General features: G+C 42.9%; 2 protein-coding genes across 5 annotated transcripts in view; one reads left to right on the top strand and one right to left on the bottom strand.

The window, feature by feature from the left end:
- Positions 1-24,096, top strand: part of Sik2 (salt inducible kinase 2) — a 114,691-nt gene extending 90,595 nt beyond the window's left edge. The window contains exons 7-16 of one of the 4 annotated variants that reach the window (XM_021207720.2): positions 151-371; positions 2,339-2,491; positions 8,725-8,889; positions 16,404-16,632; positions 17,191-17,475; positions 17,607-17,770; positions 18,439-18,549; positions 19,186-19,277; positions 19,944-20,561; positions 22,518-24,096. In XM_021207720.2, the coding sequence (XP_021063379.1) occupies positions 151-371; positions 2,339-2,491; positions 8,725-8,889; positions 16,404-16,632; positions 17,191-17,475; positions 17,607-17,770; positions 18,439-18,549; positions 19,186-19,277; positions 19,944-20,561; positions 22,518-22,548 (2,069 nt within the window). In that variant the 3' untranslated portion in view covers positions 22,549-24,096. Of the gene's footprint in view, positions 1-150; positions 372-2,338; positions 2,492-8,724; positions 8,890-16,403; positions 16,633-17,190; positions 17,476-17,606; positions 17,771-18,438; positions 18,550-19,185; positions 19,278-19,943; positions 20,572-21,824 lie in introns of all 4 variants that reach the window. The other 3 variants (XM_029543763.1, XM_029543762.1, XM_029543760.1) reach the window with 3 other exon arrangements.
- The window catches only part of Ppp2r1b (protein phosphatase 2 scaffold subunit Abeta), a 41,969-nt gene continuing 40,988 nt past the window's right edge, over positions 23,147-24,127 (bottom strand). The window contains exon 17 of the mRNA XM_021207721.2: positions 23,147-23,239. Within this exon, the coding sequence (XP_021063380.1) occupies positions 23,147-23,239 (93 nt within the window). The remainder of the gene's footprint in view (positions 23,240-24,127) is intronic.

Below are 24,127 nucleotides of genomic sequence, written 5' to 3'. Positions count from 1 at the left end.
ATCTGAACTTGACTAGTCTATCATTTATATATTCATTCGCTCATTTGTCTTTCTGCTTTCTAGTGAAGGATACGAAGACTGTTGTACAAGTCACATGGGCCATGCAAGTATGCTTGAAGTTGATATATGTGACTTTTGCATTTTCTATAGATTGTGAACACCTCATTAGAAGGATGTTGGTCCTAGATCCTTCCAAACGGCTAAGCATAGCTCAAATCAAGGAGCACAAGTGGATGCTCATAGAGGTCCCTGTACAGAGGCCTATTCTCTATCCTCAAGAACAGGAAAACGAGCCTTCCATTGGAGAATTTAATGAGCAGGTTCTTCGACTGATGCACAGCCTTGGGATTGATCAGCAGAAGACTATTGAGGTAAAGTGATGGAGATGTCTGCAGAGGTTTAAATGTTCTTCTGCATTTGTGGATTACAGCTCCATGATCACACCTGTTCCTAGTCTTTTAGCACACTGGTCCCCAGTGGCTGGCTGCACTGCTCAGGGTTCCCTGAGGACTATGTCAGGCTCTGTTTATAGTTAGACATTCAATCTCTAAACCCTTCCTTTGCCCTGTCTACCAAAACATCCAAGAAAAGAATTTTGGAGGATTAGGAAAAGGCCAAGATTGATGCTTAGAAGCTGGGCATAGTGGGACACACTTTTAATCCCAGTACTGAGAGGCAGACAGATCTCTGTGGGTTCAAGGATAGTCAGGGTTACATGATGAGACCCTAGCTCATAAAAATACAGAGTAGAAAGTTTCTTCCAAAGTAAAACAAGGATTTCATATTGGTATTAAAATAGTTTATATAGACTACATATATGGAGCAAGACTAAGGGATGAGCCAAGAGCCAAAAGGAAGGAATGAGATTGAAGACAGCCAGTAGGGTTGAGGAGAACCAGGTTAAACAGGCAAGTAGATTATGATTTATAAATATTAATGGTTATAGAACTAAGAACTCTATAAACCTGGAAATTTCCTTTTGGCTTTTTTTCTGCCTAGTAGTTAGCATGCTTAGAGAGCAGATGTAGTACCTGCACAACAGCCCCACCAAAGATGAACAGTGCCTTAAGGAGACTGTTTCTTGTCACCTATTGTATCCATGAGCAAAACCAAACTTGCTCTCTTGCTTTGTGCATTGTGCACGCAGTGATGTTTTCCCATGCTTATCCATGGAGTAGATACTGATGGTGGCTTCTGTGGGGTTCCTCTGGCCTGTGGGTTTTTTGTTTTCACTGAGGGTTTTGTGGATCCATGTTGTCCCATACAGCGCCCAGTAGGTTGTCAGGTAGAATTAGAATCCAAATGAGAAGTTGTTTCTCTGTGGCATTGGCATCCTGGGAAAGCTGGCAGACTAATAATGTAAAAATTCTGGGAAGCAAGTTTATATTCAAGGTTTCCAAAGGGTGGAGCTGCAAAAACAAGAGGAAAAGATTACCTAAGAATGCAGACACACTGACTCTCCATCTAGCATCCAGATGTCATTCTCCAGCCCAAAATAATCACCAGAAAGACCACAAAGGCTTTTGTTTATTCACCAGAACTTTCAATGATTTGAACTTTAGTCAAGCTATAAAGTTAGAAGTTTGGGCACAGGGAGTTGATCAACTTTACACCTAGTTACCACTGTGAGATAGGGCCATATCACAGCACAGGCAGCCACTGTGCGAAGCAGTGATGACATTCATTCTCATATTCATTCATATTTCTCTCTCTCTCTCTCTCTCTCTCTCTCTCTCTCTCTCTCTCTCTCTCTCTCTTTCTTTTCTGAGACAGGGTTTCTCTGTTTAGTCCTGGCTGCCCTGGAACTCACTCTGTAGACCAGGCTGGCCTCTAACTCAGAAATCCATCTGCCTCTGCCTCCCAAGTGCTGGGACATTTCTCTTAATGCAGAAAAATTAATGGATCCCTGATAAAGAAATAGAACCAAACACTCATTTAAAGATATCACCTTTGATGAATCTAGAGACCTGAAGTATATGTCTTCCTGTTTCTGAATTCTAGAAAGGTTTTTGCTCGGAGGTATACTTCACTACTGTATTTTTTAAGTACCTAGGTGCCTAAAATTATGGGAATAAAAATAACACCTCTAAAATCTTAAGCCAGAATTATTGTGGAAATTTATGTGAGTGGATCTTAGAGGGCACACTTGGTCCAGTGCCCTTGGACTGAGCATCATGGCAGAGCCTGTGCTTCCCTTCTCAGAAGACATGAGACAGAAAGAAAAGGTTTTGTGATTTCATTTTCAGGATACATGATTGTACCCCCCTCTTTAAAACGGTATAGACCCCTTTGTTGGTTTTCACAGTTCTCTACCTTCAGCACCTGTTTTCTCTTTCAGTCTTTGCAAAACAAGAGCTATAATCACTTTGCTGCCATTTATTTCTTGTTGGTGGAACGTCTAAAATCACATAGGAGCAGTTTTCCTGTGGAGCAGAGACTTGATGGCCGCCAGCGTCGGCCTAGCACCATTGCTGAACAAACAGTTGCCAAGGTAACAACAGCCATGTAGCCACTAGTCTCCTTTTGTATATGCCTTTTTATGTTGGACACATTTTTTAATCATTTGGTACAAAAGATTAGGATCTCATCCTCTGTGTTTTTTTTCTAGAAAGTCTCATCTACTTTCATTCACTAGATTCTCAAAACTTTTAGCATCTTCCTCCTTTTAAGGATTAACTTTTTTTTTTAGTTCTTTTCTTTTTAAGAGGTATTTTATCTTTTAATCGTTTGCTAATTTTGAGAATTAATGGAAGTAGCTTGAACTTTCAGTTCATTTACACAATTTTTTACATATTGACTGTGTACAAGCTGCTGTTATTAGGCACTCTAAGAGTTTGAATGCATGAGACACCACCGTTTCTCTCAGAGCTATATCATAGAAGCAAAGACACAACCAGAATCATCCTTCAAAGCAGGATGAGGGCAAGGGAGAGAGAGACTCAGGAAATAGGTAGCCTCATGGAAGAGATGATATGTGAAACAGGCCTTCATGAAGATGCGAGACCTTGACAGGGACATGAAGTACTAAAGACATTGTGATTAGAGAGGAGACACCCAGTGATGGACACAACTGCTCACATGGACCACTGTAGGTCTTGTTCCTAATAATTCAGCCCATCTGAATTGAAGTCTACAGAAATAGAAATTGGAGTGGTAAGTGGAAGCCACATTGTGAAAAGCTCTAAATGCCAAGGATGACTTCTAAGTGAAGAAGTGATAATGAGCTTCTGAAGGCCATGAGGCAGTTAGTCTGGGAGATGGAAAGGATGGTTTGGTTAGGAAAGACCAGGGGCAGGAGGTTATTCATTGTTTGTTTTGAGACAGGATCTCACTGGCTGGCTTAGAACTTGCTATATAGACTAAGCTGGCCTTGAACTCTCAGACATTTTCTTGTCTGTCCTTTCCAAGTACTGGGATTAAAGGCATGTGCCACCAATCTCTGTCTTGGAAGAACAGAAATTTTTGAGAAATGCTTACAAGATTCTTATACTAAGTGAGATGCAGAATGTGGAAGATTTAATGTGGTGCTGGGAAAAACAGGGATGAAGGCCAAGAAAGGCAGATCTTGTGAGCTTAGCTCTGATTTGGAGGTGCAACTGCACTTAGTGGTTAAAAGCAGGAACACCAGAGCAAACCCCAGATTCTGTGCCTCGCTTTTTAAAGTGGTAGTGCCACTAAGTGCAGTGACAAGGTGAGTTGGTATCTGTGAAGCCCAAGAATAGTACAAAGCAAATGTTGAGTGTCTGTTCCACAGCAGAGTTAGAGATGACCACCTTCTCACTGTCCTCAAAGGCCTGAGTGAGGGCAGAGTGGGGTCAGGGCTCAGTGCCAGGAGAGGATGTGATCTGAGAGGTCTCAGTCTGTGTAGAGGCTGGAAAAGGAGTGCTTCTCCTAGTTAGGATGCCTCTGCTTCTATGAGCAGCACTCATAGTTCAGTGGGATTCTGATGGGCAGGGACATGAGGAGCTTTTGCATTGGTTTCTACAGAACACGAGAAGGGAGGGGGATGGACATTCTTGATTTCTAACAGGTGATATATATATATATATATATATATATATATATATATATATATATATATATATCTTAAAAATAATGTGGTAATGCAAATGTGAGGGAATACTACATCAGTGTAGCTCCAGATATTTGGATCAGAGTATTTCTAAGCACTCAAGAAACTTCAAAATTGAATAGCACTGCTTTTAAGCAAGGGTGAAAAGGGACAAAAGAACTCCTGAGCTGTGTTGATAGTAGTGATCTGGAGTGATGTACTTCCTATGTACAAGTGTGTCCAGACAGAGGGATAGGAAGCAGGATGCCCAGTGTAGTTACAGGCTTTCTCAGATAAGCTTCTTTATTCTTACACATTCACAAGTGAGAGTGGTGAGGGCTTTTATCAGCAGTTGTTCCCCAGCACGTGCATGTGTTACTAGACAAGATATCCTTTCTGATCTTCACGGTACGCACATCCCTCAGATAGCTCAGCTTGTATTTGATTTGACTTGAGGTACAGGTATATGGTATACATGGCTTCTTTTGCTTGCTGACTTCCTTACTACTAAGCATACCACACAATCTTTTCATTGTACACACTGGCCAGGTCAACATCAAACTGCATTCTGTAATTTCAAATGTATCCAATTCTAATAGAAGGCTACCCAGCTTACCTACTAACTTGTTGGAAGTGCCTTCTGGGCCCTCTAACAAGGAGGTCCCAAAGCTGAAGAATTGTTCCCTGACCTCTCTGTTTTAATGTGCCTTATTAAAAAACTAATTTCTCTGTTTATTTGGATGTAAAAGTTTTAATAGAGCATCTTTGTTTTAATTCTCTGATTTTTTTGTTTGTTTAAAGAGAGTGTAGATCACTTGTTCCCTGACATTGCAATAAACAAAACTGAGAAAACAGCATGATCTAATACAGAGACCACATACACTATAGAATCACGAAGACCTTAAGTTCCATGTAGAGATGAATGATGAATGATTTTACTCAGATAAGAATTTCTGAGATCCTGTGTTCCTAAATATAAAAGGAAAATGGTGCCTCCTTAATAAGATTGCTACCAAAGACTGGAGAGATGGCTCAGCGGTTAAGAGCACTGACTGCTCTTCCAGAGGTCCTGAGTTCAATTCCCAGCAACCACATGGTAGCTTACCACCATCCCAATGCTCTCTTCTGGTGTGTCTGAAGACAGCTACAATGTATGTATGTATGTATGTATGTATGTATGTATGTATGTATGTATAAATAAATAAATAGTGTGTCTGAAGACAGCTACAGTGAATTAATTAATTAATCTTTGCCCCTCCCCCCCAAAAAGGACTGTTACCAAAATAAAACTAGTCAACCTGTGGGGATAGTTGCATTCAACAAAGCACAGCTCCCATCTGCAAGGCAGTGTTACAGCCACTAAGGCCCCTGAAATACCCAGGAGCCACCCCGTGCTCATAGGGAGTTCTTACTTTAGTGATGGAGGACCCTTACTTTGTAGACAACAGTGAGCTGCTCACTGTAGGTAGGTGGCCAGTACTCTCATTCACAGTGTATCGTGCCAGAAATATCAGACAATGATTTAGGAAAAGAAAGCTCTTACCTTTTTCTCATTGACCCTAAATACTAGTTTTTAAAAACCCTCCTACTTCAAGTTTGTATCAGCTTTAAGCAGGTAAAAATGAAATGGTTGTCTCTTTTCTTTAATTGCTGATTAGAGGTTGCTCCACAATCATAGAACAAAGCTTACTTTTAAGTTGTTTGGGTTGCCATAGCAAAATGCCAGATGAGCATCTACTTTCTCATGGTTCTGAAGGCTCAAGGCACATGATCTGGTGCCTGCAGTGAATTTCTTCCAGAAGTTCTCTTCTAAGCTAATGGAGGGCTACCTCCTGCTGTGCCCTCTCAGCACATGGATTGTGGGGAAACCCTGCATGTCTTACATCTCTTGTGAATACCAGCCTGCCATGTAACAAGGGCCTGTAACTCAGTGTCCAGAAGGGACAACATAGTAGCATCCTCTCACCACCTTTATAATTTGAGAATACCTTTGTGCTTGATATCCTCCCTGATTAAAAAGGACAGTTTTCACCCAGTGCTGAGGATTGAATCCAGGGCTTTGTAGGTCCTTGTTAAATACTCAACCATGCCACATACCCCAGCTTCTGAAAGACAGTCAGCTCACACAGACTTGTAAAACATATCATTCTGTTTCCTAGGAAGTGTCACACCAAAATATTATTCCTCAATCTAAGTTCATGGTCACTTTCTGCAGTCCAAGTCAAATGTAAAATTTGTGGAAGAGACCAGGTGTGACAGTGTGTCTAGAATCCTAGCACTGTGGAGCCTGAAACAGGAATCAGTACCAGCAGAACTCCAAAATAAGAACTTACCTTCAAGAAAAGAAAGAAAGGAAAGGAAGGAAGGAAAAGTTGTCAAGGAAAATGTGATGTGCTTAATCTGATACAGCTCAGTCCACCATAAAGAATTAGGGAAACAGGATGGAGATAGAACAGCCTTGTGATCAGATATGGCATCTTATTTTCAGTGCAGTATCTTCAAGTAAGGCGTTCCCTGCTCTCAGATGGAAGAAACAGGTTAACAAATTAGGGAACTAGAAATCAACTGTTTTGTTTTACACTTTAATTGAAAGCTGGTGATAGGGTAGGACTGTACTAAATGTACATTTATTAGGAAATGAAATTGTTGTGTGGTAACCAGAGAGATGCCCAAGATATACAACATAACCCCAAAGAAAGCCGATGATCAAGAAGCCAATCTTCCGTCATGCTCAGAGTGCACAGCACTGTTGGTGATGTTTCCCACCCACTAGCCACGGATGGCTGACTGCTGTTTTATTAGTATCACAATATATCCTACATATTTTAAGTATACTCAAAATTTTGAAATGTATAGTAAGAACATGCCTCCTCCTTAAGAATTAGCAATTTAGCCGGGCGTGATGGCGCACGCCTTTAATCCCAGCACTCGGGAGGCAGAGGCAGGCGAATTTCTGAGTTCAAGGCCAGCCTGGCTACACAGAGAAACCCTGTCTCGAAAAAGCCAAAAAAAAAAAAAAAAGAAAAGAAAAGAAAAGAAAAAGAAAAGAAAAGAAAAAAAGAACTATCAATTTAGCTAAACATGATGGTGTATGTCTTTAACCCCAACAATTGGGAGGTAGAAGCTATTGGCTCTCTATAAGTTCCAGGCTAGCCTGGACTACACAGTAAGTTCCACAGCTGCGTGGAGAAATCCTGTCTCAAAAACAAAAACAACAGCAAAAATCAACTTAAAATTCCAACTGGAAGCCATGAGAGACTGGCTGACTCCAAAACTGCATTTGTCTTCCTGTCCAGTTGTTTTGTCCTTGGGGTCATTTTAAGACTGGGAGGAAGAGAGTTTATGATGCTAAACTGAGGTTTTCACATGTTACCTCTCAGCCTTAACTTCACTATGGAGTGGGTATTAGACCCATTTTTATGAGTTAAGAAAAGATTCAGAGAAAGTTAAATTACCTGATTAAAGTCATCATGGAAATAGTAAGTGATAGATCCACAAATCAAGCCCATGCCTGGAAAAAAAATTACAATTTCATGTGGTTTTGTCCCTACTTTTGTCTGAATTTAACAGTCAGCATCCTGTATCTTCTGTCATACCTGAAGCAGGGAAAATGGAGACTATGCTTCTTCCTATGGGAGTCTGAAATGACGATTGTCCCCCAGATGTTTCACAGTGTCTATTATGTTCAAAGCACATCTAAGAAGTTATTCTGCCAGTTTCTAAGCCTGTGGCTAGGAGAGTTGCCTGTCCTTGTTCACTTAAAACACTAACAAAGGAGATAGAAGAATAGAATGAACCACCCACAGGAAGCCAAAGTGTGGTGGCACATGTCTGATACTCCATCACTTAAGAGATACAAGCAGTAGGCCCAAAGTTTATAAGAAACAAAGACAGAAATAGACCCAAGCTCTGTGGAGTAGGCTGGTCTCAGAAATGGAACTCTGCTTAATTAGCATTTCTCCTGTTGCTTTAGCAGGCTGTATTCAGACTGCATCTTCTCAAAAGAAAGGGACCTTCTTATCACCTTGAGTAGCTACTTTTGTCTTCTTCCTCTTCTCATGGGGAGGAGAAGTAGGAAAAGAGATTTGCCGGGCCTGGTGGCGCAGGCCTTTAATCCCAGCACTCGGGAGGCAGAGGCAGGCGGATTTCTGAGTTCGAGGCTAGCCTGGTCTACCAAGTGAGTTCCAGGACAGCCAGAGCTATACAGAGAAACCCTGTCTCGAAAAAAAANAAAAAAAAAAAAAAAAAAAAGATTTACTTCCTATACTTGTATTGTACTAGCTCTGGGGATTGTGTATATCTGTTCCTCCTTGTTGAGTTCCTATGAGCCTTTTTTTTTTTTTTTCTTTAATCTTTCCAGGTAGAATAGTTTTTTAAAAAAGAAAAAAATAGTTTATCAAATTGAGACAAAGACCATTCTTTGATTCTTTACAAAGGCCATCTTGTTACCTGTGTGAAAGACTATCATTATGAGACAGGAACCAAACTCTGTATAATTTATTTGAGAATATCTGACTAGTGAGACTTTAAAGTCAGTGTTTACCACATAGGTGTGCACGCACACACATACACATGCAATCAAATCTTTTCTGGAGTTCCAGCAAATAACTCTTTTGTTCCAAGAGCAGTGAGTGTATTTGTTCCCACACTGTCTGTTCTTGCCATATTTTCAGGCACAAACTGTGGGGCTCCCAGTGACCTTGCATCCACCGAACGTGAGACTGATGCGATCTACCCTCCTCCCGCAGGCATCCAATGTGGAGGCCTTTTCATTTCCAACATCCAGCTGTCAAGCAGAAGCTGCCTTTATGGAGGAAGAGTGTGTCGACACTCCAAAGGTACGGTGCTGTTTGCATGGTGTGCTTGCGATGCAGTGGAGAGTGCCTGGAGGCCTCAGTTTCATACATAATGTCATAGTATGGCTTTGTTGAATGTTGTTTTGGTGAAGAATTGTATCAAAACGTTCAGAGATCAGGTTTCATCGTTTAAGTAACAACTGCAGGCCACATAAGCCCTCTGTTTCTTCCTTCCCTAAGCAGTTCCTCTTCTTTCCCAAGTTTTAAGGATTCTCCATAACTGTTTGGTGCATGACTGCGTCAGGAGGTAGGTTGGTTGATGCTTCACAAGTTATGGCTTTAAAAACAAGATGTTACATGTTGTGCTGAGTTACACTTTGTTATTGTTGTGTTCTTTCTGCACAGCAAACCATAAATACAAAGTATAGGATCTCTTTTTGACTGAGTAAGCCTCCTTTTTGATCCAGCCTGGGCATGCTTAACGGGTTTAGTTTGTATTTGGTGTATTGCATAAAGTGAACTGCCAGGAAATAAAAGATGACCACTTCTTTCATGCAGTGGATTCTTTTTGACTTGTAAGTGGTATATACTCAGTACCAAGTGCTATAGAGATGATCATATTAATAGCAAGCAGTGTCCTAAAAGAATGTAGAGTGTGTTCAGACTGCTTCACTAAGCTGTGTGAATTTGGGCAAGGTGAATTTCATTTTGCTCTGTATAAAAATTTATGTTCTATATATGTGTTTTAGGAAGCCATTGTGACAATTAAATAAGATAATCTCTGTGGTTTAGGGTAGATTTTAAATAGTCAACAAATACTGTTTTCCCATATTTTACCCTCTTTAGGTAACAAAAACATGAATCAGACATGAGCTTGCTTAATACCCTACACAAATTGTATGAAACAAACACAGCGGGCCAACTACTAAATAAACTGATGAAATGTCACATAGCGAAATGTAAGTCAAATGAACATAGAAAGAATTAGGGGAATTGATTTTGTACTTGATCAGGAAAATTTGGGGTAACTCTCAGAACTAGAGTTGCAAAGTAGAGTAGAATCCATGTGGCTGGAAATTAGGGCGGGGCTTCATCAGGGAAGGGAGGGTGCTGTAGCTAATCAGGCCCATCTAAGTCAAAGCAGTTGCTCCTCTGAGGGGAAGGGCATAGGAAGGATAACTGTACAAGTAAAAACATATATGTTTGCTTTGAAGGGCAAGCAAGCAGGTCAGTTCTATGGGCAGTTCTATGGCAGTTCCAGGTGTGGAACTGGTGAATTATTGGGATGGCTGATAGAATATTCGGACACCAGCTGAAGACCTGAGTAAGGAGATACTGCATGCATGCTGGTCTTGGAGACTGCCTGAGTGGTTCTCCAGCAGACAGGAGAAGGAGCAAGGACAGTGGGAGCTCAGTAAGCATGGGTCCAGGAGGGAGATAATGCAGGGCCTGAAATATGGGAATGGACATAAAATAGGAAAGGAGGGGATGGTAACCGTGGGGTTGAGAGTATAGAACTCCAAGCCTAGAAACGGGATGGCAAATGCCATTCAGTCAAGACCTCTGGATGTCAGGCAGATTCATGAGTTGCATGGGCTTTGTGGAGCACAGTGGTGGTGGCAGCTCCATACCAGACTGTCACAACAGGTGGTAAGCCAACTTGCTTCACAAGAATAGTTACTGTCCAGCCCTAAAGATGAGGCTACTTCCTGTGGACAGTCTGTTTTCTGTGCCTGTGTTTGCCTAGCATTACACATTAGTGTAATTCATGCTCAGCATTTAGACATAAAATAGGGCAGCATAATTCATTTTTACGATCTAATTCTCTTGAAGAAATTAAAATGCAATGTGTTGAAGTCTTGCCTGTAAAGGCACCAGGCCCAAAACACAGATTGAACACTGTCTGCTATAATATATAGGGCAAGCTATTTTTAAAGTTTATGATTGTTGTAGTTACTAGGAAACAGACAGGAAATGGTTTGCAGAAGATACAGACGTTGCTAGATGGTATATTCACATTTGTAGGAGTGAGAGTCAAACTGGAACTGCCCCAGCACTGGCATTACTGCCCTGAAACTCAGAGCAGGCCATAAACATCTCCAGGACTGATGTGGATCATTTTGTTATATCCTTCCTAGTACCTTTCTTTGAGGCCCATAAATAAATGCATACACCAAAGAATCTTTCAGTTCCTTTGTTCACATGGCTTCATATACATTCACTATAGCCCAGTTATTTTCTGAAAGATTATCATAGCGGTATGTATTGATAATTCCATTTCTACTTGTGATCAAAAATTAGTATTGTACATTTAAAATCAGATCACTTCTCATTCCCTTAATTGTTAGTAAAATCACTGAAGGAGTCTAACTTGAATCTTTGACTTGGGATTTATGGGGCAGGAGGGGAAAGCATTTTTCTGAGCATTAATTGAGACCCTCAGAACATAGAGCCCATGGTAGGAGGACAATTGCACAAAGTGTGTGGTGTAGATCTCCCATGTACACATGTCAGTCCATTTGTAATACTACTAAAGACTATAATAAAAAGATTTCCAAGTTCACACCTGTACTGGCTGATTGAAAATGCAAGTGTAGCCCCCTACACATTTGTAGCAAATGTGCAACTTGGTCTTTGGGTGGGTTCCCTAACAAGTGGAGCAGGGGCTGACCCAGAGTCTGTTCCCTGCCATTGAATCCCCTTCCCCTACCTGGACTGCCTAGAGGGGCCTTAGCAAGGGAGGATTTGATTAGTCCTGCTGGGACTAGATGTCCCAGGATGGGTTGGTACCGGAGGGGACTCCTTCTCTGAGGAGAAATGGAGGAGGTAATGGGGGGAGTAATTTGTGAGTGCTGGACTGGAAGGAGAGGAGGCCAGGGGTGGACTGTGATCAGGATGTAAAGTGAATAAAGAATAAATTATTGGGGGAGGGGAAGAAAATACAAGTGTGGCGGAGGCATTCCATGTGTGATTGCACCGTGATTGTAACTCCCCATTGAGAAAGTGATACAACATGAGAGAAGGCTGGAAAGCAAACCAGACTCTGAGTGGTGCTAAGCTCTAGGGGCTTTGGGGAGAAATTTCACTTTCACTTCTGAATTTAAAATTTAAAATTATAATTTAAAGTAAAAACATCAAAATAAAAACCAATCATGAAAATCATATATGACAATGTGAAGAGAACAAAGATAAAATTAATTTAGCTATAAGTCACTACTCAAAAATTACCTATTTGATGGCATACTATAAATTGATAGGTAAGGTATAGGATGGTTCAGTGGGTGAAAAGATTATTGAAATTATTTCCTATTATGTGTAATTTTGTATCTTCTGTATCTAACAATGAATCATGCGAATGTTTCCCATGTCCTGAAGTAGTCTTTATAAGCATAAGTTTTAACAATTATGCAAGTCGCTGCTTTGTATATCTCTTTATTTAACTACTCCCCTCTTGTTATACAGTTATTTCCCTTTTCTTGCATCCATAAATAGGCTATGGTGAATAATTTTACTTCTGAGTGTCTAGCTCTTCTGCCCTGTTATTTAAGGATGGGTTCTAAGCTGAGTGCAAGGGGCACCTAGGGCTGGCACTGAGTGGAGTGAGGCAGGAGAACACAGGTACAGAGGCACAGCAGGGTGCATAGCAGGGCACCATCTTTACAAAGACATTTCTAGCTTGGAAGTCATCTCTTTCCTTCTTCACCTGTTTAATTTGCCTCAGATAGGAAAAAGTATAGTAGTTTATTCTTATGCTTTTTTATTGAAAAGCACTGCTTTGTTTAAAAAAATAACAACCAAGTGTATTGAACTGTAAAAAAAAGTATTTTTCTGAATTATATTAGTTGACTCTTCCAACAACTGTACAACTATTTTATAAATGTGGGTTGCAGGGAGAAGCTTGGGTAAAACATAAACAACTTGTCATTGTCAAGCTTGTCAGTCTTAGGTTTGAGCTCCAGTACCTGCTCAGTATGTGCCACATTTGCCAGGGACAGGGACTACAGCTAAATAAGGTCCATCTCTCTCTTCCAAACTCAGTAGCGTATATTATGCTTGGTGTATTGTATGAACCTACTTGTGTAATACCATAAAATACCCACAAAATACCATAGGCTGTATAGCTTAAACAACAGAAATTCTGTTTTCCATAGTTCTAGAGGCCAGAGGGCAAGATAGAGTTAGTTCCAGCTGGTTCATAAGAAATTATGAAGTCTTCCTGTTTTTAGACAGCCACCTTCTCACACAGCCTTTCCTGTGTACCCATGGGGCAACTGGGAACAGGTTCTTCGATGTCTCTCCTTCTGACCTCAGACACTTAACCCTCCTGCCTTGGCCTCCTGGGTACAAAGATTATAGGTATGCACCACCACAACTGGTTTAATATGTCTTACTTTGTTTTTTAAAGATGTAGCTTATTTTTAATTATGGATATGTGTATTTATTTGTCTCTGTGAACATGTACTCCTGAATGTTGTGCACATAGAGGCCAGGGTGTCAGTTCCCCTGGTGGTGGAGTAACAGGCACTTGTAAGCTTCTTAACATCATCAGTGCAGGGAGCCAAAAACTCGGATCCTCTGCAAGAGCAGCGGCATGCATCTTAACTGCTGATCTGTCTCTCCAGCACCCCATGCCCGCCCCATATGTCTTTTCTTATAAAGATACTGATCCTATTAGGTCAGGGCTTCATTCATTAACAGGCTCTGTCTCCAAAATCCTTGGGAATTATGAATCCAGAGAGGCAGGTGCAGGAGCTTCCTCAATCAGTGCTGAAGCCTCAGAGGTGCTATACGTATAGCACCTATTGCATATGAGGTCTCTGAAAACAAAATGGTATAAATTATACATTTTGGCCACATCTTAAAATCCTGCCATTTAATCTGTCTAGATTATTTCTGGAGCATAATTTCTTATTTCTAGCAGCTTATGTCATTTATGTAGATTAACCCAAGATTTTAGTCATACATTCTTGTAAACTATCTTAGTAGATGATTAAGGAGCTTCAAAGTATGAGTTCTCAGTCATTCTTCCTTGCAAGAAAACAGTAAAATAGGCTGAGCAGTGGTGGCGCACGCCTTTAGTCCCAGCACTTGGGAGGCAGAGGCAGGCAGATTTCTGAGTTCAAGGCCAGCCTGGTCTACAAAGTGAGTTCCAGGACAGCCAGGGCTATACAGAGAAACCCTGTCTCAAAAAAAAGAAAAAGAAGAAAGAAAGAAAAGAAAAAGAAAACGGTGAAATAGACAAAAAAGGATGAACATACCTGGATTCTTTTACATCAAATCCCTTGGTCACTTAGCATGTCATTGTTAGTTTGTTGTCAGTTTTCACAAGTCAAGTCATCTGGAAAAAGGGAACCTCAGTTGAGAAAATGCCTGTACCAGAATGGCTTGTGAGCAGGTCTATGGAACATTTTCTTATTAATGATTGATGGAGGGAAGCCTAGCTTATTGGAGGCAGTCCTACCCCTGGGCAGGTGGTCCTGGTTGATATACATACATACATACATACATACATACATACATACATACATACACACGTATATGTATATGTGTATGTGTATGTAAAAGGCAGGCTGAGGAAGCCATGGGGAACAAACTTATAAAAGCAGCATTCCTCTGTGTCTTCTGCTTCAGGTCCTGCCTTCAGGTTCCTGCTTTGTCTCCCTTCAATGGACTATGCCCTGGGATATAGAAGCCAAATAAACTCTATGCTCCCCAAGTTACTTTTGGTCATGTTCTATCACAGCAATAGAAACCCTAGCTAAGCATGATGGTCAGCTGCTTCAGGAAACCTGAACTTGTGCTCAAAAGTGCTCACCCATGGTGACACTGAGCCACAACATGGGGCTTTTTTACTCATTGTCCAGCCTCCAAGTGTTGTTTTCTAACTGTTCCTAGATGAAAAGTCAGATTAGTGAAAAATCAAACCATTGTTTTATACCTGGAAAAGATTTAATTCAGACACAGCTCCACTTCTAGTTTAAAAAGATAAGTTTATAAGGTGACAGTTTAAGACTATAAACTCACAGAGACTGCTGGGTGGTTTGAATAACTCAGGAAAGGAGTTCTGTGATACTTCCACATTTACCAGAGGCTGCACATGTAAGGGTGCTCAGAACTTAATTGCTTTAAAACATTTCGAGAGCCTTAGCAAGCTATCTTACTAGACAGCTAAGGAATCTAGAATGAGAGTTGTTGGTCATTGTTTCCTGTAAGAGAACTGTTAAATACAAAGGAGAAACTTACCTGGGACTGGACCAAGAATAGAATGACATGCTGGCCAGATTTCAGATCCCTGTTTTCAGTGCCATGAGGACATTGGTGTGGTCTGGGAAAAAAGTATCTGCCATGTATCGGTACCTTACCAACACGAAGGCTCTGGCCGAAGATGATTGTAGAATCAGTTCCCAGCACACAAGGCTGAGTCACTCCACTTCCTCTCCAAAGAAAGGTCCTTGTAGTGCCTCCAGTGACTGCCGTAAGAGGAAAGTATCCTGTGCCTGCCATAGAGCAGTCCTACATCACTTCTCACATATATGCACTTCCCCTGCTTCAGTGGAAATAATAGCTCTACCTAGTGTGGTCCAATTGAAAGTTCCACAGAAAAACTGACTCCTTTGCTGGCTGCTCCTGAGCAGCTATTCATAGGAGAAAACGGATTGATTTCCACAGGGGAATAGTTAAAGTAATGAGGTAAATAATTGCCTGCTCTTTGGGGCTTTTACCAGCCAGAACTTGAAACCACAACTCCCCTTTGTGTGCTGTTTTGCTGGCCATTAGGTGGTTTGCTTGGCAACTGTGTGGGAAGGCAGTGTGCTCATTCAGGACCTGTGCCGAGCTCCCAATGGGACAGGCACTGTAGATGCTGTGTGAACTACTAATGGATGAGGACTCTATGCACTAGGGCTGACTAACTTCTGCTGGAATGTTGAGCTGTGAGTCATTTGTTATCCTATAATGGAAGGTTTTGGCTGTTTGCCATTTGAATTTTTTTTCAATTATTTTTGTGGTATCTGCTGTCTACAACAAGTCTTACTTTCCATTCCTCAGGCATATTAAAACCAGTTTAAAAATATAATAGCTCACTACTTAAGTTATTAACATAAAAGTGTATTCAGAATCAGTATGTTTTGTAAAACATACTGAAAATTAGAATATCAGTGACTGTTCTCTCTTAGCTATGAGGCATTTGCCTTAGAGAGAAAAAAAAGCTCATCTTTCTCTTCTGTTTCCCTTATTTAAAAAATAATAACTGGTAAGCCTCAAACCAGTACATCCCTATTCATCTGCAAAAGTCTAAAAATGTGTTTATTGTAACAGTGATGGTGCAGAATAACCTGGGTGGCACTGCCAGTCTGGATCCTCGTGGGCCTCTGTCTCTGAGTGATGGAGTTGACTGGCCTTCATTTCTGATGTATGTGCTGTGTGTCATGGGGAGTGAATGCATACACTTCAGTGTTTTACTTGACTTCTCATTGGCTTTAAGTCGTGGCCAACAGGAGTCTGCTCTGGGTGCTTCTCAGCAGAGCGGCAGCTAAGCTTTCCTTCCACATTGACAGGTGAATGGCTGCCTGCTTGACCCTGTGCCCCCTGTCCTGGTGAGGAAGGGATGCCAGTCACTGCCCAGCAGTATGATGGAGACCTCCATTGATGAAGGCTTGGAGACAGAAGGAGAGGCTGAGGAAGACCCCAGTCAGGCCTTTGAAGCTTTCCAGGCCACACGCAGTGGGCAGCGACGGCACACTCTGTCAGAAGTGACTAACCAATTGGTTGTGATGCCCGGGGCAGGTATGATATTAGAGAAGCACCAGGTTAGACCTTACAGCATTGTTTCATACTTCAGGCATCAAGAAATAGTGGCTATGCTTATTCTATATCCTCTTCCTTTAAGGAGGCAGATGCCATGGACTGTGTGGATTAGGTACTCCACAGCTACAGAGAGAAAAAGGAAGTGTCTCTGGGTTGATTCCCCCACTCCAGGATTCTTTAGCTAGAGTGTGCTTCATAAGGGAGTATGGCTCTTTTCAAGGGCTAAGATCTTACAGCTGTAACTTCTATAGGATTATTTTGATAGTTAAACTAGCTAGTAAAAGCATTCTGAAAGAATGGAGGATTGTCTGTGGTCCTAGAGATTGAACTGCAGGTCTCGTGCACTTAGGATCCCCAACCCTGAAAAGAACTTTTCTTTTAGGTGAGTTCTGTTTTCCAGACTGAGGAGTACTCCAGTCTTCTTACCTATCTTCCTGAAAGATTAGGGCTGTCAAGACTATAGACTGCCTTTTGTCTTGCTTTTGTCTGTGTGTTTAAAGAAGAAGCTATTGGATTGGGTAATTTTTTTTTTTTCAGGGAAAATGTTCTCCATGAGTGATAACCCTTCCCTTGAGAGTGTGGACTCTGAGTATGATATGGAGTCTGCCCAGAGGGACCTGAACTTTCTGGAAGACAGCCCTTCCCTGAAGGACATCATGTTAGCCAATCAGCCGTCACCCCGTATGACATCTCCTTTCATAAGCCTCAGACCTGCCAACCCAGCCATGCAAGCTCTGAGCTCGCAGAAGCGTGAAGCCCACAACCGGTCCCCCGTGAGCTTCCGAGAAGGCCGCAGAGCATCAGATACGTCCCTTACACAAGGCAAGGTCTTTCTTTTGTGGCTTCGAAAACTCCAATCAGAGATGTGGAAGAAAGCTTTTGCCATGCTGGTGTGAATGGATGATAACTAAAGGGCCTGTTTTGCCTAAACTGTTTGCTGTTTTACTTTGCAGGAATTGTAGCATTTAGACAGCATCTTCAGAATCTTGCTAGAACCAAAGGAATTCTGGAGTTGAACAAAGTGCAATTGCTGTACGAACAAATGGGCCCAAACGCAGACCCTACCTTAACATCAGCTGCTCCTCAGCTCCAAGACCTTCCAAGCAGTTGCCCTCAGGTGGGAGTACAGAGCCTTCCAAACACATTTCTCCTACGGATGTGTGGTTTTTCAGTTAGCTTACTCTGAGTTGTAACTAAACTGGCTTTATGGGAAGCCCACAGTCTCAGGTTTTCTTGCTGCTGCCACTAACATCGTAAAGCCAGCCATGCTGCCCTCAGATGTTCAGCATCAGATAGAGGCCTACAGGCTCAATCTAGTTTGGGCTCACAAAGCAGGCAGATTACATATGGATGACTCTGAGTCTCCCTTGACTACACACACACACACAGAGTGATGAATACTACCCAATTAGAAGCTTCTTGTCACTACTGTAGATGTGAAATCACTATTAAATATGAGGATTAGTCACATTAAAAATAAAATAAATGTTGCTATTTCTTGAGCCAATATTGAGTGCATCTTATAGTATTCTGGGTCCACGAGTAGGTAAGCACCTTCTGGTACACCAGACAGAAGCTCTTGTTCTAATTTTAATACTGATGAGGTAATAGTTGAATGCAGAGAACACTGTAGATTCTCTGAAAAGCAATCTTCAACCTCCTAGTTAGGAAAAAGCTTCTGTCATGTGGAGTCTAGGTTCCACTCAGTCATTTGCAAAGGTGCTTAAACTATGGGTTGAAACTTTCTCACAGAGAAATTGAAATGTCCACTCCCTTGATCCTCAGGAGGAAATCTCTCAGCAGCAGGAAAGTGTCTCCAGCCTGTCTGCCAGCATGCACCCTCAGCTCTCACCGCAGCAAAGCTTGGAAACCCAGTACCTACAGCACCGACTCCAGGTAGGACAGCTTCCTTCGTCTGGCTCCCTTTGTCATGGAAGCCTATTTTCCATTATGTAAGGTAGCTGTTTTATTCCTTATAGGCAGGTAATTTAATCCTACATTAGTGGCTAGAAACATGTTCAAACTTAGCCTTATTTCCTATGTTGACAGTAGGAAAGGATAATGCCATCCCATTCTGGGAAAGAGACCTGGCCTACTTCTAATTTTATAGAATAATAAGATAAATCTGTAATCTACAGAATTTTAGCAAGGCTGTCTACTCTGGTATATAAAGATCCAAAAAAATGACATGACTGACATAGGTCCCATTCAGAATGAATCACTTAACAGGCACTGGGCCTTCCTGTCAAGAATGAAGTCTACCTTTCTCATTGTTCTCCATGAGCATCCCAGTCCTGGAAGAATTTTGTAAGTGGGAAAACAAGTAGGCAAGAACTAGATGCCCAGACCTGCTGACCTAACGCCGCTCGTCCGGGGTTCTAGTGAGCAAGTGTCTGTGCTTTCACCCAGGATTCTGGAGGCCACATCTGGACACACTATCCAGACAGGCATCCAAAGGGTGGTGCTGTCACCTCATCTGCATCCTAGGTAATAGCATATGGTTAGGCTCTTATTGCTTTTCTGACCTTCCAGAAGCCCAGTCTTCTGCCAAAGGCCCAGAATCCTTGTCCAGTGTATTGTAAAGAACCACCTCGAAGCCTGGAACAGCAGCTACAGGAACATAGGTAAGGAAGTCTTTGGCCAGTAAAGTCAGTTGTTTTCATGGCAGCCTGGAGAATGTTGCTTCTAGGACCATGGCATTGTCTGTTCAGGCCTGGTGTTAATAAGGTTGAGAAGCCTAGAGTCTAAGCCGGCCAGGTGCCAGCAGCCCCTATACACTCTGCCATTTTCGTGTATTTCTCTGGGCTATGCTCAGCCCTAAGCTTTCAGAAGCAGTGGCCTAAAGCAGTGACTAGGCGTTCCTCTTGGTACTGTTTATGTCAGCTGCTCGGCCAATGGGAAACCACCCTAGTCATCCCCCTGCCACGGTCTCTGTTTCTGAGCAGTCTTTGTAGTAATCAGGGAAGAAAATGTATAGGTGCTTACTTACATCAGAGGGGTCAGTCAGGTAGGAGCACAACCCGCAGTGGTGAATTCTTACTCTGACTCTTCCCCTTGCATGGAAGAGAGAGAAATAGTGGGTGGGGTGTCAGGTGTGATGGTGCACGCTTGGGGTCCCTTAGTCTCCTGTGACTAAGACAGGGGGATACAAATTTAAGGCCAGCCTGGATTATATGTAAGATTCTCAAAACTTAAAGAAAATTGGGAAACTGGAGTTCATGCCTGGTATTACATTTACATTGAAGTTACACACTCACTTGAGATATAATCTTTTGGTGTTGCCAATTTAGGCTCCAACAGAAGCGACTCTTCCTCCAGAAGCAGTCTCAGCTGCAAGCATATTTTAATCAGATGCAGATAGCAGAGAGCTCCTACCCTGGACCAAGTCAGCAGCTGGCTCTTCCCCACCAGGAGACTCCACTGACATCCCAGCAGTCCCCATCATTCAGCCTGACCCAGGCCCTGAGTCCTGTCCTCGAGCCCTCTTCTGAGCAGATACAATTTAGCTCTTTCCTCAGCCAATACCCAGAGATGCAGTTGCAGCCACTGCCCTCTACTCCTGGCCCCAGAGCTCCACCTCCCTTACCCTCACAATTGCAGCAACAGCAGCAGCCACCACCGCCACCCCCACCCCCTCCATCACAGCAGCCAGGAGCTGCTCCAACCTCCTTACAGTTCTCCTATCAGACTTGTGAGCTGCCAAACACCACTTCTTCTGTACCAAACTATCCTGCTTCCTGTCAATATCCTGTGGATGGAGCCCAGCAGAGCAACCTCACAGGGGCGGACTGTCTCAGGAGTTCAGGACTTCAGGACACCGCATCTAGCTATGACCCACTGGCCCTCTCTGAGCTCCCTGGACTCTTTGATTGTGAAATGGTAGAAGCTGTGGATCCACAACACAATGGGTATGTCCTGGTGAGTTAATCTCAGTCAGGAAGTGAGGTGGCTCTAGTGAAGGCAGATGGTGGATTTCTATTTTTTATTCCATCCATTTAAATTTAAAGCTTATTTTTCCCCTTTTCCCTAATGGGGAAAAATCAAGTTTCCCAACTGGAATCAGGGTTTGACTAGGGTAGATGTTCCGCCTGGCTCTGTCCCACCACAGAATTTTCTGTGACAAGAGCTAGAATGTAGTTGGAAGCTGGAGTGTATGCCCTTAGGTAACATGGAACAAGCTCTCAAAGGACGGCCCAACAAATGTTTGTATAAAGTGACAGCATAGACCTAGGTTTTACACCAGAGGTTCATTTACCTTGGTGAAAGCAAGGCAAATTGTGTGTTGTATATATCACATAGTAGTAGGGAAAGGCAATACATTTCCCTAAAGCCAAGCTAGGCATCAGCAAAGACCTTCAAGGCATATCAAGATGTGGATGCAAGGTGTCCTCAAGACAATCACAAAGTAGCAGAGCCTAAGCTGTGTTTCCAGGACACTTGAGTAGCAGCTGGTACTGATCCCAGAACCCTGTCTGGGAGCACACAATAACACCTTCTCAATAGTGCCCCTGGATGGTCAAGTGTTAGGATGCGCAGGGTTCCAGAGCCCTCACCTGTAACAACAGGAGCCTCATCCCAGTGGAGGCTGAGGCAGAAACCAGGGAGCCTCAGGAACTTGGGCCCTGCGCTGAGAAGCCAGGCTCTTCCTGCACAGCCTCCAGGCAGCTCCCGTGTGCTGTGCTGTAGTGATTCCTTTGGTGAGTCCTGCTCCCCGCGCGGTGTCCCGAGCTTATGGAGCTTTGCACACTGGGCAGTTTCATACAGGGCGTAGACATTTTTAAAGATGCACAACAAAGGAACTTGCACATGCCCTGTGAAGTGGTAGTGTGTGCCTTCTCCAGCTCATCACACTCTTTTCTCTAGGAACCGAGCTTTCCAGTCATGTCCTCTAAACCCAAAGGTTCTTGAGTCTGTTTCCACCATGTGGGATCCGAATTCTTCATTCCTTAACATTTTGATTTGTATGAAATGCTCATGTATTATAGCAATATTCAAAGAATCTCAGATGTGTTAGCCATTTACGAGAAAAGCTTAACCCTTTAATTAAAAAATAGATGCTATACCTACTCAACTGATATCTAGAAGTAACTAGTAATCTGTCGTTTGCACAGTGACATCCAGGTGTTACAAACTCAGTATTATTTATAAAAATTATAATTTCTATTCTTTAGAGTGGCTTGTCCAATCAGCAGATGAATGCACTAAGCACAAAGCGTCTTCCTTAAAGCACAAGAAGAGAGCTACTCCACAGATGCTGCCTCTAGAAACACCTATAAGTTGCCTTTCCTCTCTGTAGTAAGTGTCCAGGCAGGCAAGGGAAGACTAGGCATGGGAAGTCTCCAGAGAGCCATCCTGGCCCGCAGCCCAGCCCAGCTCAGGCCCTGCCAGTGTTGGTGACTCAAGCAGTCCTTGAGGCTGGCCAGAGACTGTAGTTGTTGGGCTCCCCACTGGTGCCAGGCTGCTTTGGAAGTGCACTCTGCTTGGAATTGGACTGTGGGTTACAGCAGGGGTAGATAGCAGGAGGGACTGTCATTTTTGTGATTTAATAACTGAAAATCCAGTAAGGATAATTTGTGTTTCTTTTATTCACTCTATTCCTCCTCGTGCTTAAGATTGATAATTTCATTGGAGAGATCATTTCATTAAGATCTCTGATATGTTTAAAACTTTGCAAAATAAGCCAAGTTATAAAGTGGGGCTTGATTTGTTTAGACTGAAGGAGAATGTTTTCCCAGCATTTACTGCAGAAGTGCTATAATATTGACAAAATGAAAATGCCTTCCAGATTGAAAATGGGGGCTGCTCATTTCAGGACTGCAGGAGCAGACCGCAGCAGATTGGCATAAACCCCTGTCCCCCAACAGGGCTGTGAGCTGCTTAGCCCGGGAGACCTAGCAGCTATGGCAGGACAGTTAGGCAACAGATGAGGGACTGCGGAGAGGCTGTCAGAAGTTTAAAGGCTGCAGAGAGAAGCTGGAACGCTCAGCAGCGGCCAAGCCTGTTAGGCACTGACACAGAAAGGAGGTGAGGACAGTCGCCTTGTGAAGACCAAGAACCATCCTGCTGGAACCTGTCGTAAGCTCCCATTTCCTCCTTCCTCACTTTCAAGTAGACATCCCTAGTTCCACGGCTACCTTTATGTCCTGAGACGGAAGCTGGTGAGAGCAATGGGCCCTCCACTCATCTGATTGCTTCTGTGTCTGCCCCTACCTAGTGACTCATGGAAGCTTCCGAGTCCTTTCTCCTCACAAGTACTAAAGTAACACTAAGAAGGCTTAGGCTCACTCTTGTGGAGAGGCAGCTTTGTAATACTGACGTGTTTGCCTGTCGGTACACTACTGTATAGTAACCCTTAGCTTTGTTACCTTGTAAACTAGCCTCTCCAAAGAGACTGGTGATTCAAACATGAGGTAAAATTTTCATTCGGCAAAAAGTGCAATATGTGTGGTACTCTTTTATTTTTTTGTTTATGTTCTTTTGATATCCAGGGGTATTACTCTCTGCTTTGGGGGAAATGCATTGCGTCTGCAATTTCCAGTTGGGCAAGTGTGTCTCTAGTATTTATATGCAACTGACATGCTGGTCCCTGTAAGGCAAAGAGAAGATGTTAATGCAACAGAAAGACAGCCGATATGGGTCCCACCCCTCTATTCCAGGGAGCTTCATGACCAGCACCAGCCCTCATCCTGCCCCGACATGGCTGCCTGAACAAAGGTGGGGGTGGGGGCAGTTCTTTATGTCCATAACCCTCTAAATCTACCCAGTGGGAGATAGTGAGGACCCAGGAGAAGCCTTTGGGAGGGGCGTGAGGTATGAGAGCTGGTCTGAACAAAGCCCTTCCTGGTGCTTTGCAGCCTAGGAAAGCGGAAGCCAAGGCCTCTCTATCTTAGAGATGTGTTCAGGTGTCAGGGAGGGAGGACTTCAGCCTCTGCCTCTCATGTGCCCCCCCCTAACTTTTATAATTGACTTACTGCCCCTACCCTGTACCCCCCCCCTTGTACAGTGCACCCTGTGGAGTAGCACCCTCTGCCCTCCCCCCAGAGCTCTGTTAAATAGAGTACTCAGCAAGCATTCATCACAGACCTCTCTACCTATACCCCAGGAGCCATTATACCTAAGGCAGGGATACTAGGACTAGGGAAAGGCTGTGTTCTCAGCTGGGGATGAACCAGAAACTGAAGGAGCTAAAAGTAGCAGCTTCTAGGCCAGCTGATCAAGGGCCCCAGGTGTGCCAGCAGCTCAGGACATGGGATCCAGTGGGCTCTCCTTCCTCTGCAGGTTCTCCAGCCTCTAATCAAGCCTGCTTCTTAAATATATCAGGATCAGAGTTTCTCTGGTCTGGATTACACTCATACCAACAGTGAGTTAAGTTCCCTGTTGGTTTATAGAAAATTCATAGTCCAGGCAACTTTTTTATATCCCTTCTCCTTAGAGATAGACAGTATGGAGTGTCACTTAGAGACAGGCAATATGG

Source organism: Mus pahari, chromosome 10 (genome assembly GCF_900095145.1).
Source record: "Mus pahari chromosome 10, PAHARI_EIJ_v1.1, whole genome shotgun sequence".
In the NCBI taxonomy this organism is placed as follows: Eukaryota; Metazoa; Chordata; class Mammalia; order Rodentia; family Muridae; genus Mus; species Mus pahari.
The sequence above is the reverse complement of the archived record's forward strand: the minus strand, read 5'-3'. Positions and strand labels throughout refer to the sequence as shown.